Genomic DNA, 13945 nt, shown 5'->3' on the forward strand with positions numbered 1-13945 from the left:
AAGAAATCCACAGTATAACAGTAGTGCACACACACACAGACACACAGTGAGCCTTGAGTTGTTCTACCTGCAGCAGTGCTTTTGGGATGTGGGAACCCCCTAACTCCCAGCAGCAGGACTCACAAACACAAAGCGGGCTGTTGTGGCTAATTGACAAAGACATTAAGTCATCTGGAGGTTTCTAGAAGGATGTTTGACCTGCAGGACGGATGGACGGCTGCTTTCTGCCTGGAGGTAGAAGCAGCTGAAGGGGATCTGCTGCTTTGTTGTTCACATACAGTAGCTCATTTGGAAAAAGAGCATCTGGGCTGATTTCCTAACAACGTTGAGTGGAATCAAACATTCACTGGCAGCAAAAATGAAACAAAAAGAGGAATGTTAAGAGTTTGATAAGTGTGCTGACGTGGTAGCTACAACAAATTGTGCCTGAAAATGTGCACTTCAAAATCTCACATGCACATGCAACTTGTTCTTTCTGCCAAAAGGATGCAAAAAAAAAGAGCATCCCATTCAAATAAAGCATCATGTCCTCAGCATGAACAGTCTGTATACAATGAGAAACACAGCTGTGGGGGAAATACTTGATAAACTTTTGTGGATGACATCATTAACCCAGCTGATAAAAAAGCAACACAGCTTTTGATACAGTTAATCAAAATGCTGTTAAAGTGGCTTTTCATTGTTTGATGATTCTGCTAATAGTTGGCTCAAATCATATTGTTGAATTTTAGACTGTTGTGTCCAGCTGACTGATGAAGGTGTCCCTCAGAGATCAGTATCAGGCCCCTGCTATTTAGTTTTTACATAAATATTATTTACTTTTAACTTTCCTTTATAATATATCTTGTAAATCATCTGCAAGTTACAGACCTGTGTTAAAGCTCCTGTGATTTGTGACATTTAGCTTTATCAATTAAATTGAATGAACCTGTATTCATTTAACCCTACACTGTAAAAAAAAAACAAAAAAAACTGTTGTTTTTATGTTAAATAACCGACAGCTGTGGTTGCCAGAACTTTACCGTAATAAATACGGTGCAACTTTTTCTAATATTACGGTAAAATGATTGACAAGAAAATACTTTATAAATGCAGCATGAATTAAAGATTTTACCATTAAATATTACAGTATATTGTGTTTAGTACATGTAACAGTTAGAAAAAGTATTTTTTACAAAATATAAATGCAAAAATGATGGCTTGTATATATATTACAGTATATTTTTGCTACAAACACGGTGCCAGTGTATTTTACAGTGGACTAATGTATTTAAAATGTTAAAAAATTACTGTTTTGGCTGATATATGCATTTACGGTGTTTCATTGTTACTGAAACTGAATTAACCCATTTATCATTTTACGTCTTTTACTGTCATGGTTTAGCAGTTTTTCACTGTAAAATCTACAGACATTTTTTACAGTGTAACTCTATTTCACAAAGGATTAATGTTGCCACTCAAAGCTTGTTTCTCCCTTCAAAACAGAAAAAACACTCCAGCAGATTGTGAAACTGTCTGGTCCTCCTGCTACTGCGAGACTAAACTAAACCACTCGATGCAATTTACTAAACCAGACAGCTGTCAGACTCATCTCTGTTATAGTTATAGTTATATAAACAGTCAGCTCTGACAGATGTGAGGTTTCTCTCGTGAACTTTCAGTGAGACTCCTTAAACAAATACAGCTGACGTAATCTCAACTCCTGCTTTCCTCTTCTGCATTTTTAACATTCTTTCTCTGAGAGTTTCTCTGGATTAAAGCCACCAGGCAGCTGTGTTCATCTGTTTCCTTACTCGTCCCCAGATGAAACACGTGGAGGAGCGTTTCGGAAAAGACGCCAATAAAGAAGTTCTGCTGATGTGCATCGGCATCACGTCCGGCGTGGGACGCCTCATCTTCGGCAGAGTGGCCGACTACGTTAACGGGGTCAACAAGGTCTACCTGCAGGTGGGTTTAAAAAAAAAAATTAAACATATATTTTTTTCACATTTTGTTCATTTACAAATGGTGAACAACATACACTGTTAAAAATCTTTGTAGAAATAACAGTAAAACACTGTCAAATACATCAGAAATAGGGCGTAAAATAAAAAATTGTATATCACCATATTAGACATTTTAATTAATCAAAATCAAATCAAAGAATAGCACAAAACTTTTACTTTTTTCTGCCATAAAGTGGAAGAAACACACAGTTTTGCTGTAAAAATATAACATTTTCATGCAAAATTTATGGAGAAATACCATGATGTGTGAATGAATGACACAATTACCCTAAAAATAACAGGAATGCTGATATTTACATTTAAATTTACAGTAGAAAACTCACTGTAATTTTTACGGTGAAGTTCTGGCAACCACAGCTGCCGGTATTTTACCGTAAATTAAACAGATTTTTTTTACAGTGTAGAACAAGAAGGCACATACAAGAAAACAAGGTAACACTTTACAACAACCATCATTTATAAATGGTAAACAGATAGTTTATTAATGTTTTATCATCATTTATAAACCGTATATAGGCCATTTAGAATGGTAAATACATAATGTATTAATCTTTAAATAACTAAATAATTTATGAATGGCAAATAGATGGTATATTAATGTAAGTTTATAATTACTTTACCATTAACAAACCAATAAATTATAATTAATAGTTTATTAATAGTTTTAATTGCACTTATTATAACATTTTAACACCATATTAAGTATGTTAATGATTTTGAAATGATTCATATACCTTTAAGAAATTGGTTGAAAACATTTAAAGATTAAATATGTATAGCACTTTGTAAATGGTTAATAATTTGTTTATAAATCATCTATAAACATAATTTAGTTGGTTATTGTAAAGTGTTACCGAAAACAACAATAATGATGATGAAAATAAAATTAATAGATAAATAACTGGAAGGAAAAAGGAAAAGAAAAAAAGGAATTATAACCACAAAACAAAATCATGATAAAGAAAGCTGAATAAATGAAAAACAAGTAAATAAATAAATACATGCATACATCTACACACACACACACACACACACACACACACACACACACACACACACACACACAGATACATATACATGTCTGTAAAGCTCTAAATGTGAATACTAAATCAAGATAAAATGAAAAGATAAATAAATCTTCAGTTCAGCTCATCGTTCCAGCCTCTACTTCAGTATCATTTTTCTCAAGGAAATTACAGAAAACCTTCCAGATTTTCCAAAACTTGTCCAGCTTGTTTTTGGTGGTGTAGCTTATCTTTTATAAAGCTTTTCTAAAGTAGAAAGACTTCCCTGTTAACCATTGCGATGGAGAACAAGGTTTATCCCTTTTCCATGAGCAGGCTATCTTTTAGCTTCCAGAAAACAAATATTGAGTCAGGATTTTTCATTTTTGAAAGGTCACAAAGTTGTCCGGGTAAATATTCAGTAATCATAAATACAGACTTAGATATGATGTGGTTTTATACCTTACTAGCTCATGAACATTCTTTTGAAGCCTATGAAAGCTATTTTTTATTATACATTAAATTTAAATGTTTGTCTGCTACAGCATAAAAAGCTCAGTGGTAATATTTTTCACTGTAAAAAGTGATGACTAAATGGGATTTCAGTTGGACTTTGACTCCAGTATTTATATGAAAAAGCTCTGAGTCAACATTTAGATCAGGGGTCTCAAACTCAAATTACCTGGGGGCTGCTGGAGGCAGTATCAAAATGACCAAAAAAAGACACAAAATTACAAAAAAAAAGACAAAAAATGACCAAAAAAAGACACAAAATGACTGAAAAAACACTAAATTACTTAAAAAAGACACAAAATGACCCAAAAAATACACCAAATTACAAAAAAAGTCACAAAATTACTAAGAAAAGACACAAAATTACCAAAAAAGACACAAATTACAAAAAAAGACACAAAATTATTTTAAAAAGACAAAATTACCATTATTGTTATTATTATTGTTATATTGTAAACGTCGTCATAGCAACAAGTGAAACAAAGCTTCAGCTTGTGCAATAAAGGGACCTGCCACACACAACACGGTAAAGTGCATTCATATAAAACTTTCATATCAAGGTGAGGGCCACAAAATATCGTCACGAGGGCCACAATTGGCCCGCGGGCCACGAGTTTGAGACCCATGATTTAGATGATAATGTGAAGCTCATGTGATAATAAAACGCTTCCCTGAAAAACTTTAAACTTGAAAGAAAACTGATAGTCAGGCGGCTTGGGACCAGATTTGAGAAGAAAGGGGACACGCCGGACAAAAGCACCACATTTTTTCCACATGCTCTCTATCACCATAGGTTTCAATTTTTGGTAGGAGCCACTTCATCAAGATTCCGGAACGGATATGGCACCCATATAAAGTCTATGAGAACCAGTATATCTTCCAAGCCACTTAAAATATCAATCTTGGTGTCAAAAAATACATTTTCTGGGTCAAGGAATCATTTAAAGCCCTTGATTGCGCACATCTTTGTAGTTGCAAATGTAATAGATAATTAAAGTTAAGCTTCATCAATTAAATGTATGCACGTTATCCATTTTTCAGAATACATGCACTGTATATGACCTATATTCATATATTTTCGACTGCTTAGGAAGTGAGTTGGAAATTACATAAATACATGTCCAAAATGATCACATCTATTTGATCAAATAATCATCTAGGGATATTCTCAAGAGCTTTAAATGACAAAAATTGAAACCTATGGTCATAGAGAGCATGTGGAAAAAATGTGGTGCTTTTGTCCGGCGTGTCCCCTTTTTTTCGCTAAGCCGCCTGAACCCTGACATGGAATTGCATTGCATAAAAATGATGAAAGCATGAGATGAAACAGGCTGAAGTTGAAGCAGAGTTCTCATGTGAATGTGGTCCCCATTAAATGACATGTAATGTAATGTAATGTAATGTCCCTCTGCTGTCCTCCAGGTGGCGTCCTTCCTGGTCATCGGCCTCATGTCCATGATGATCCCTCTGTGCCACATCTTTGGCGGGCTGATCGCCGTCTGCCTGCTGATGGGGCTGTTTGATGGCTGCTTCATCTGCATCATGGCGCCCATCGCTTTTGAGCTGGTTGGGTCCAAAGACGTGTCCCAGGCCATCGGCTTCCTGCTGGGCCTGATGTCCGTGCCCATGACTGTGGGACCTCCCATTGCAGGTCATTTTTTATTTATTTAACCTTTATTTAACCAGGAAATATCCCATTGAGATTAAGAACCTCTGTTTCAAGGGAGCCCTGGTCTAAAAACAAGATAAATCTGAGGGAAATGATCTTGCTGCATGGACAGATAATTTCAATTGACAGGATTTCTTAAATTAAGATTATTAAATCTAGAAATAAGCATGTTCAACACTTAATAATAAGAAATTAACTCTTAAACCAGATAAAGTAAAGCTGCCAGCAGTGATGAACTGGCCCGAGCAGAGTGACCTGATGATTATTTGGTTCTTACCAAGATAAAAAAAACAAAACTTTAGATTTAGAAGTGTTAGATCATTTATCTTGTTTTAAGAGTTATTTTCTTATTTTAAGCATTCAACATGCTTATTTCTAGACTTAATAATCTTTATCTAAGAAATCTAGAAATCTAGAAATTATCTGTCCATGCAGCAAGATCATTTCCCTCAGATTTACTGTTTTATCTTGTTTTTAGACTAAACACCTTTTTGCAGTGCAGTTATTTTTTACAGCAAGTCTCACAAATGAAATAACCAATTTTATCATTTCTGAAATTGTTCAACTCAAGTGGCCTTTTGACGTCTGCCCTGTAATCCTGTCATCAGACTAAATGCATTCCTGCAGCATCCCGGTGAAGCTCTCAGTCACTGAGCAGAGACAAAGAAGGAGGTCATCCTGACATATTCGCTGCTCTTTTGCACCACCATGTGTTTATGTTGGCACCTTGTAATGCCTCAATTTTTAGGGTGCAAATTACAAGCACATACTGTCCTCTGACAGCTGAGTCCATGCACAGTTGTTTCCATGTTCCATAAGAAATGCAGTTCTGCAGGAAGTGACTTAGCCTGCACTGTGTTGATAACAATCAGTATGTGTTAATGTGAAACAGCTCATGTGAGCTTCATGTGCAGAGTGCTTGAACCGTCTAAAAGACAAAGAATTCATTTTCCTCAGAAAGAGAAACAGAGATACACAATGTGTGACTTTCCCCTCATAGAGGAAGGAAACTTGACTCTGTTAACATGCAAAAGAGAAGACAGAGTCTTAATGTTAATGTTAACTTGTTTACTGTCCAATCCAAATCCTCTGGGTCACCTTCACTCTCAGTTCTTTGCCATGAACATTTCTAAAGTTCTAGAGTTAATTTGTGTCTTACTCCAGTGAAATCCTATATCTCACTCCCCATCTGCATTATAGAGTATCCATGTTAAATAAAGGTGGTATTTCCAGCTCTCTGTACAGGTTACTGCATGTTAAAACTGTGTATGAGAGGCAAGATTGAGCATGATTGTACTCAAGACGCCACAGGAACGAGTTCTTAAACCAGGAAGTCAGTTAGCATTTTAGCACCCTAGGGTCTAACCTCTCAAAGTCAATGAGGATTTTAAAAGGGTTTCCGGTTAGATGCCTGAAATAAGGTCTGTGGTTAACACAAGCTCAAGAGATGTTGTACGATATATGTTAGCAAAAACTTGTGAATTTTTTTCATGTCCTTAAAAAGGTGGTTGCTAGCAAGTGGCTAAATGAGACCACAGACATTAAACGTCCTCACGATGGACACGGACGGGAACTCTCTTACTAGTCCGCCTCACAGCCTCTAGTCGTGTTTTTTCAGTGCTCCTGTAAACTTTTGTAGATAGTAAATTATGTTAATAAACTATTATTAGGCTACGGGTTCGCTAGCTTGTCAAAACGTCTGGTTAGCTTGTCGTAGAGCGTCTGAAGCTAACAGCTGTGATGTTCAAGTCATCAGACCCTAGATCAGTGGATCTCAACCTTTTTTCACTGATGTTCCACCTGTGAAATATTTTTTCAACCAAGTACCCCCTAATATAAACACGGCAAAGCATTTTTGGTTGGAAAAAAAAAGCCTTAAAAACAGAGCGCTGTGCCATCAGTGTCTGATTTATTAAACTTTGGAACTGATAAACACATACAAAATTCAAACATTTGAAAATAAAAAACTATTTCAAACATTTTACATGTTAATAATCCATGACTAAATGGATGTAAATGTAGTGATTCAAACTAATGTAGTAAAAACAGTGAGCATAGAACCATTTAAAACTATAACTGCTACGCTTCAACCACGACTCCATCTTTGAGTTTTCAGGTGATTGACAGGTGATGCCAGGTGATTGACAGGTGATGCCAGGTGATTGACAGGTGATGCCAGGTGATTGACAGGTTGGGTCGAACCATCCTGCTATGGGGGGACTCTGGGTTTTTAGGGGGATTAAATTGAATAGCCTGCTGAATATAAAATTAATTTTATGAACTTATACTTATATTTTCCTAAAATATTTATTAAATAATTATTTTTAAAGGATTTTTGAATGGATGCTACTTTTTAAATGTATATTTTAAAATCACATGCCTTCACGTACCTCCAGGGGGACGCGTACCCCCATTTGAGAACCACTGACCTATAGCATAAAGTTAGCTTTTTACTTTTGTTGACTCCATTAACGCTTGAGATATCATAAAAGTGGTGTTCATTGGTGAAGATTATCCTCCTGAACAAAACCTGTAAGCATCAAAAACATGTGTTCACCACAGAGCTTATTTTCTGCAATGTTCCAGATCCAAACAAAAATCCCATAGGATCATTCTCAGTAGAGCCCATGGAGATCCTGCTCTCTATAAACCCCAAAGTAGACCGCTAGCCCTGTTTATTATGGTCCGTCCCAGTGTTGTGTCTGTGGGTCATGTGTCACCCTGCAGCTGTTTCTACTGTGTTGCACCATGAGGAGGTTTAAATCAACTCTGACTGGTTGGAACCATAACATCTCTCTGCAGTGGACTGAATACTGGAACCAGTCAGAGCTCCTCCACAAACTCCAGCTGGTGCAGAACGCTGCTGCCCGAATTTTAACAGGAACCAAAAAATACCACCACATAACTCCAGTTTTAGCAGCTTTGCACTGGCTACCCATTTTATTCAGAATTGATTTTAAAATTATTTTACTCACGTTTAAAGCTCTAAATGGCCTATTTATATCTCTGATCTTCTGGTCCCCTATGTCCCAATGCGTACATTAAGATCTTTAATGGGGCTCTACTGGTGGTCCCAGTAGGGGGACCGGGCATTTGCTGTTAGGGCCCCGAGTCTCTGGAACTCTCTACCCCTTGAGGTCAGACAGGCTACATCACTAGCCTCTTTTAAATCCCTACTGAAAACTTTCTTTTATCGCAAAGCCTTTTTAACTACCTAATCTCTTGGTTGTTGTTTTCTCCAACAGCTCCTGCCACTTTCTATATTTTGACATTTGTGATTCCAACTTGTCTGCATTGCACTTTACTTTGCTTTGTTGTTTTATTGTAATTTTTTTCTGTCTTCCACTATGTTTTTATTTCTTGCCTGTAAAGCACTTTGTAACTTTGTTAAGAAAAGTGCTATAGAAATAAAGTTTATTAATATAATTATTATAATTATTATCTCCCACCAGGCTTCCTGAGGGACCGGCTGGGCAGCTATGACGTGGCCTTCTACCTGGCAGGTATCCCTCCTATCTTCGGAGGAGCCGTGCTGTGTCTGATCCCCTGGGTGGAGGCCCGGCGCAGGAGGAAGGAGAAGGAGGAGGCGCTGAACAAGGAGCAGGACGTCACCCAGAAGATGATCGAGCACGAGAAAGCTCTGGAAGACGCTCAGAGCAGAACGGGAGAGTCTGTCCTCTGAGAGACGGAGACTGAGACTCTGAGAGACAGACTGTAATGAGGCCTTCAGCAGGACAACATGCCAAAGTGATGAAACATATCAGAGAGAGTCAGAGGTTGAAGTTAACATGAATGTGATCCGTACCAACTATGCATTAGATGGTTTGACTGAACTAATCTAAACAGGAAAACTTGAGCTTTAAAATTAAGAAACTGCACATTTCATATTTGTCACAAGGGAAGAAGACATGCTGTGCTTATTAAAAGCTGCTGATTCACATTTAGCCAGTGTCTCCACCAAAACAGGTAGCAGAAACACCTTTACAATCACTTTCATCTCCACCGTGTGTTTTTCAGATGTAGACATATGGCAGGAAATGAACACTTATTGTATTATACAGAACAGGAACCCAGTTGTGGGAAAATAACTTGAATTGATTTCAGTCAATGTGTTTGCTTTGCAAACTGGTCTGCTAAAGATTTCTCCTTAACCATCTCGATAGATAGTCTCCAGTGTCCCGTCACAAAGGATCGACAGCGTCTTAAACCCAAAAGTGTATAAACTGGAGGTAATGTGTTTATAATATTTCAAAGGGACATAAGAGTCATTATTAGTGTTCTCTGGGATCATTAAGGTGCTCAGATACTTGAAGGGAAGCAGCTTTAAGTACAATGATTCAGGCTGGATCCAGGAAATCTCCTCTTTTACACAGCAGACTGTACTCAGGCTGGACTACTAACAAGCCACGGCCCTCAGGGGCCCTCAGGGGCCCTCAGGGGCCCCAAGGCTCCACCTTCACCATGTCACTAATAGCTTGTGGTAATTTTATTTGATAGTTCTGGTAAACCACTACAGTAAAAACTGAAATGACATCTGCATTATTACAATTAATGCTGATGTCCCTCTGGGGGCCTCAGGGGCCCGAAGTCAAATCTTCATTAAAGGCTTAAATTTTTTTCAGTTTATACTAAGCTACCACAATTAAATGATTAATTATTAACTTATACAAACACAATACACAGAGTGTGGAGGAATGGGGCCCTTGGTCCCCATAAAGCAGGGGTCGGCAACCTTTATTAACAAAAGAAGAAGAAAAAGAGAAAACATGTCGTAATGCAGCCACAGACCTTATTTTCAGCCTTACAATGAAGATCAAACAGCATCACTAATAGTCATAATGAGCTTTTGTTAATATGATTTTGTCAGAATGCAGCAACTCAAAACTAAACTTGAAGTTGGCAATATTTATAGTTTAAAGCTTTGGGCCATAGACTTTCATAAGCATTTTAGTTGACTAAAATGTTAAAACATTTTAATAATTTCATATATAAGTGACACATTTTTACAACTGAAGAAAACAAATTGCTTTGGGCCCACACCAAACACGATAAATTAACATTCAAATGTAAAGAAATAACTGTTTCATTTCTTATAATTTTGCTGTCAGACGGCCTGAAGGGCCACATGTGGCCCCGGAGCCTCAGGTTGCCCACCCCTGCTATAGAGCATTAAATAAAGTCATTTAACTTTATTTAAGTTATATAAGTGTGCCTGAGGAACCTGGTCAGGATTGTAAAGGAATAATAAACTTACTAGCTTCATGCCAGTTGGATGAGACACTTTAGATAAATATCATCTTAACACCACTACAAATGGCTCGGCACATTAATTCATATTTTTTGTATAATCTGTACAAAAACTCAACAAGCTGTGGTGTTATTGGGGCTCATGTGTCAGATTATTTGCTGGAGGGTCCTGGACTCTTGTGAACATATTATTATTATTATTATTCCTGTAACAATAAGTCTTAGTCAGCACAAGTACACCAGCTTTCAGTTATGAACCTGAATAGTGACTCATAAGGAACATATTGACATTGTATTGTGTATATGTCTATTAATTGACTGTAGTATTGACATTAAGCAGTATTTCCTTTAAAACAACCAGTGGCAATACTTGTTTTTTCTCTGTAATTTGGTCCAATACTTCCACTGTGTGATGTTTGATCTCGTTTATTAGTAGAAATATCTCAAACGCTTCCTGGTGAAGAAAAGAAAAGGAAGTTTGAACAGGTCCAGGTCATAAAACAAGGACAGATAGGACCCAAACAACAGAAAATACAGGTGCATATAGTCATAAAGCCTTTCATGCATTGACCTACAGTGTATTATCATTGAACGTCTCCACTATCTGGACTGGAGTGAGGCCATGAGTTGACTCATCTCTGACTACGTGACCATTAGTGAAGTCAAGTTAATTATTAACTCTGTGCCCAGTTCATGAACCTTTAATAGAAAGCTGTTTGTTTTATGTTTTTCATATTGTATTTATTTTTTAGTTTTTGTGCAGAATGTCATGCTGTGATTGACGGGCATTTGCCTAAAGCCTTGATTTCATTTACTGAAGACCAAAATGTAGTGAAGTGAAAGTGACTTAGAGTGTTAATCCTGTTGTCATATGTCAGGTAGAGTCAGTGAATCATCTGAACGTCAGTCCGTCTCTGCTGACTGATGATTGCTTTATGAAAACACTGAATGTCTGTGTGTCCGTCATTTCCCCTCCAGACCTACGACCAACCTGCTCTCACAGGAATCCGTGAAATAGCCACGGAATCGATCAAATTTCCGTGAAACTGACACGGATTTCACTACAATGCTAGTTAATGCCAGTCATATCCCGTGGCTATTCCATGGATATTTGTTCCTATTGGTTTGTTCCAAGTCACGTGACTTTCAAGGTCCCGGCGGTCAGAACAAAAAACATGGCGGACAGTTCTCTCATTTTTAGTGAAAAATCAATATTTTGACTTAGTTTCTGCATAAAAATGGATTTTGATCACATTTCTAGCGAGAAATATGTTTTATTTTCTAAATATTCACTCTGTGAATGTACATAATCACTTTGTGGTGAAGATCTCGCCAGAAAAATATGACTATGAATATTTAGAAAATAAAACATATATTTCTCGCTAGAAATGTGATCAAAATCCATTTTTATGCAGAAACTAAGTCAAAATATTGATTTTTTTCACTAAAAATGAGAGAACTGTCCGCCATGTTTTTTGTTCTGACCGCCGGGACCTTGAAAGTCACGTGACTTGGAACAAACCAATAGGAACAAATATCCATGGAATAGCCACGGGATATGACTGGCGTTAACTTGCATTGTAGCCAAATCCGTGTCAGTTTCACGGAAATTTGATCGATTCCGTGGCTATTTCACGGATTTTGAGTTAAGCGATTCCGTGGCTATTTCACGGATTCCTGTGAGAGCAGGTTGCCTACGACACTCTCTACCTCAGATGGTGTGAATGTTAAAGCTCTCCTCCGTCAGAGAGACCAACAGAGAAACACAAATAAACGACAGCGTGTTAGAAGATGATCTAGCTTTCCAAAGCTTTTTAATGAAGCGCTTGCTGCTCAGAACCACAAATGCCTTTTTTAAAGTATGATAAACTTCAACTGCGTTTACATCTTCCCCTCCCTGAATACATATTTTTAAGATAATACAAATCAAATCTGTTGCCTTTCAATTCAAACCTTTTCTTCTTTTTTTTAATGACATGCATGACTGTTTATAGTAAAGTTCATTTTACGATTGTTTTTCTTTTTTGCATAGTTCATACCTTATTGTTATAGCATTTTATTGTGAATTTTCTGTTATTTTGCCACTTGCATCTAATCACAACACATGCTTTATTCAGAATGTCTGTATATGCATATGAAGTTTGTTTTTGCAGATAAAGATTTACAACTGTAAAGCTTTGCTGCAAGAAGCGCATCTTTGCTTCTTTTCCCCTCATTTTGTCTTAATTCCTCTCCATGTATTGTTTTGTTTTATGCTTATCTCTCTACTCCTAAAATATGACTTTTCCTATCTTTCCTATCTTTTTCAAGATGTGTGCTGAAATACAGTGTATGCAATGTAATTTTATGTAAACACAATCAGATTTAAGCATTTACAAGACAGTAAAAAAAAGATGTTTACATATTTTGTGACCTAGTCCTAATTTATCTTTATATCTCTGTGTTGCACACACTTTTATTTGTACACATGCAAAGAAAATAGTTTCATCAACTTTTGACTGTCAGCTAAGCTACAAACAGCCAAACATTATATTATATATATAATGTTATATATATATAATATAATATATATATTACCACAGTAGTGTTGTCAGCTACTGCAATAAACTGGAGTCAAGGTTCAATGATTCATTCTACAACACAGAGTTGCACAACAAAATGAAAGTTGTAATCATTTTATGCTTCACAGGAAAACGTAAGATGTTTAATGGTAGAGTTCAGAGGAACTTCTTTTTTTATGATTATAATTTGTTTATTGTTATTTTCAAAATAATGTACAGCACATTGTTGATGTACTCAATGACAACCAGTGCAAACAACATGAATATGAAATGTATGACAGCAAAAAGAAAAACCCTCAAAAACCCTCCCCACATCAAACAAAACAAAACAAAACAAAACAAAACAAAAACCAGAGAAACAGCAAACACACACACACACACACACACACACACACACACACACACCTAACCCTAACATATCCAGTAGAGGTGCAAATATTCACACTGCAGAGCTGAAGTGAAGTTAATCAGTAGACATAATATATATATATATATATATATATATATATATATATAATATTATATACATTATTAGGTTAGATCATTTAAGTTACAGGTAGCACTATTTTATCTTTTATATATTTTATGACTGATAAAGGGATTCCAAAACACAAAAACCTTTTAACAGAGCCCCTTAACGAATGTTTTATCTTTTCTACTTTAAGGAAATATGAAACATTTTCAATCCAGTGTGAATAAACATTTTCAAATTGATTTTGTTATTAGTGTATTTATGTGTTTAACAACTCTATTCAAAGATCTGTGTATTTTAGACTTAATATTTTAAAGTAATGTTATATTTTAGTCTTAATACCATTTTATCTTGCTTTTTTACTTGATCACTATCTAGATAATAATTTCCCTATTAAATAAACTTATAATTTCCATTATTCTTGTTTCCACTATTCAACACAGTGAGGAAATACGTCACTGTCACTAATTTTG

The 13945-nt window shown here is 36.2% G+C and overlaps 1 protein-coding gene across 1 annotated transcript in view; it reads left to right on the forward strand.

Moving 5' to 3' along the window:
• Window positions 1-12846, forward strand: part of slc16a10 (solute carrier family 16 member 10) — a 58260-nt gene extending 45414 nt beyond the window's left edge. Inside the window, exons 4-6 of the mRNA XM_059356488.1 lie at window positions 1804-1947; window positions 4946-5174; window positions 8645-12846. Of these exons, the coding sequence (XP_059212471.1) occupies window positions 1804-1947; window positions 4946-5174; window positions 8645-8874 (603 nt within the window). The 3' untranslated portion in view covers window positions 8875-12846. The remainder of the gene's footprint in view (window positions 1-1803; window positions 1948-4945; window positions 5175-8644) is intronic.
• The last annotated feature ends 1099 nt before the right edge of the window (window positions 12847-13945 follow it).

Source organism: Centropristis striata, chromosome 18 (genome assembly GCF_030273125.1).
Source record: "Centropristis striata isolate RG_2023a ecotype Rhode Island chromosome 18, C.striata_1.0, whole genome shotgun sequence".
NCBI lineage: Eukaryota > Metazoa > Chordata > Actinopteri > Perciformes > Serranidae > Centropristis > Centropristis striata.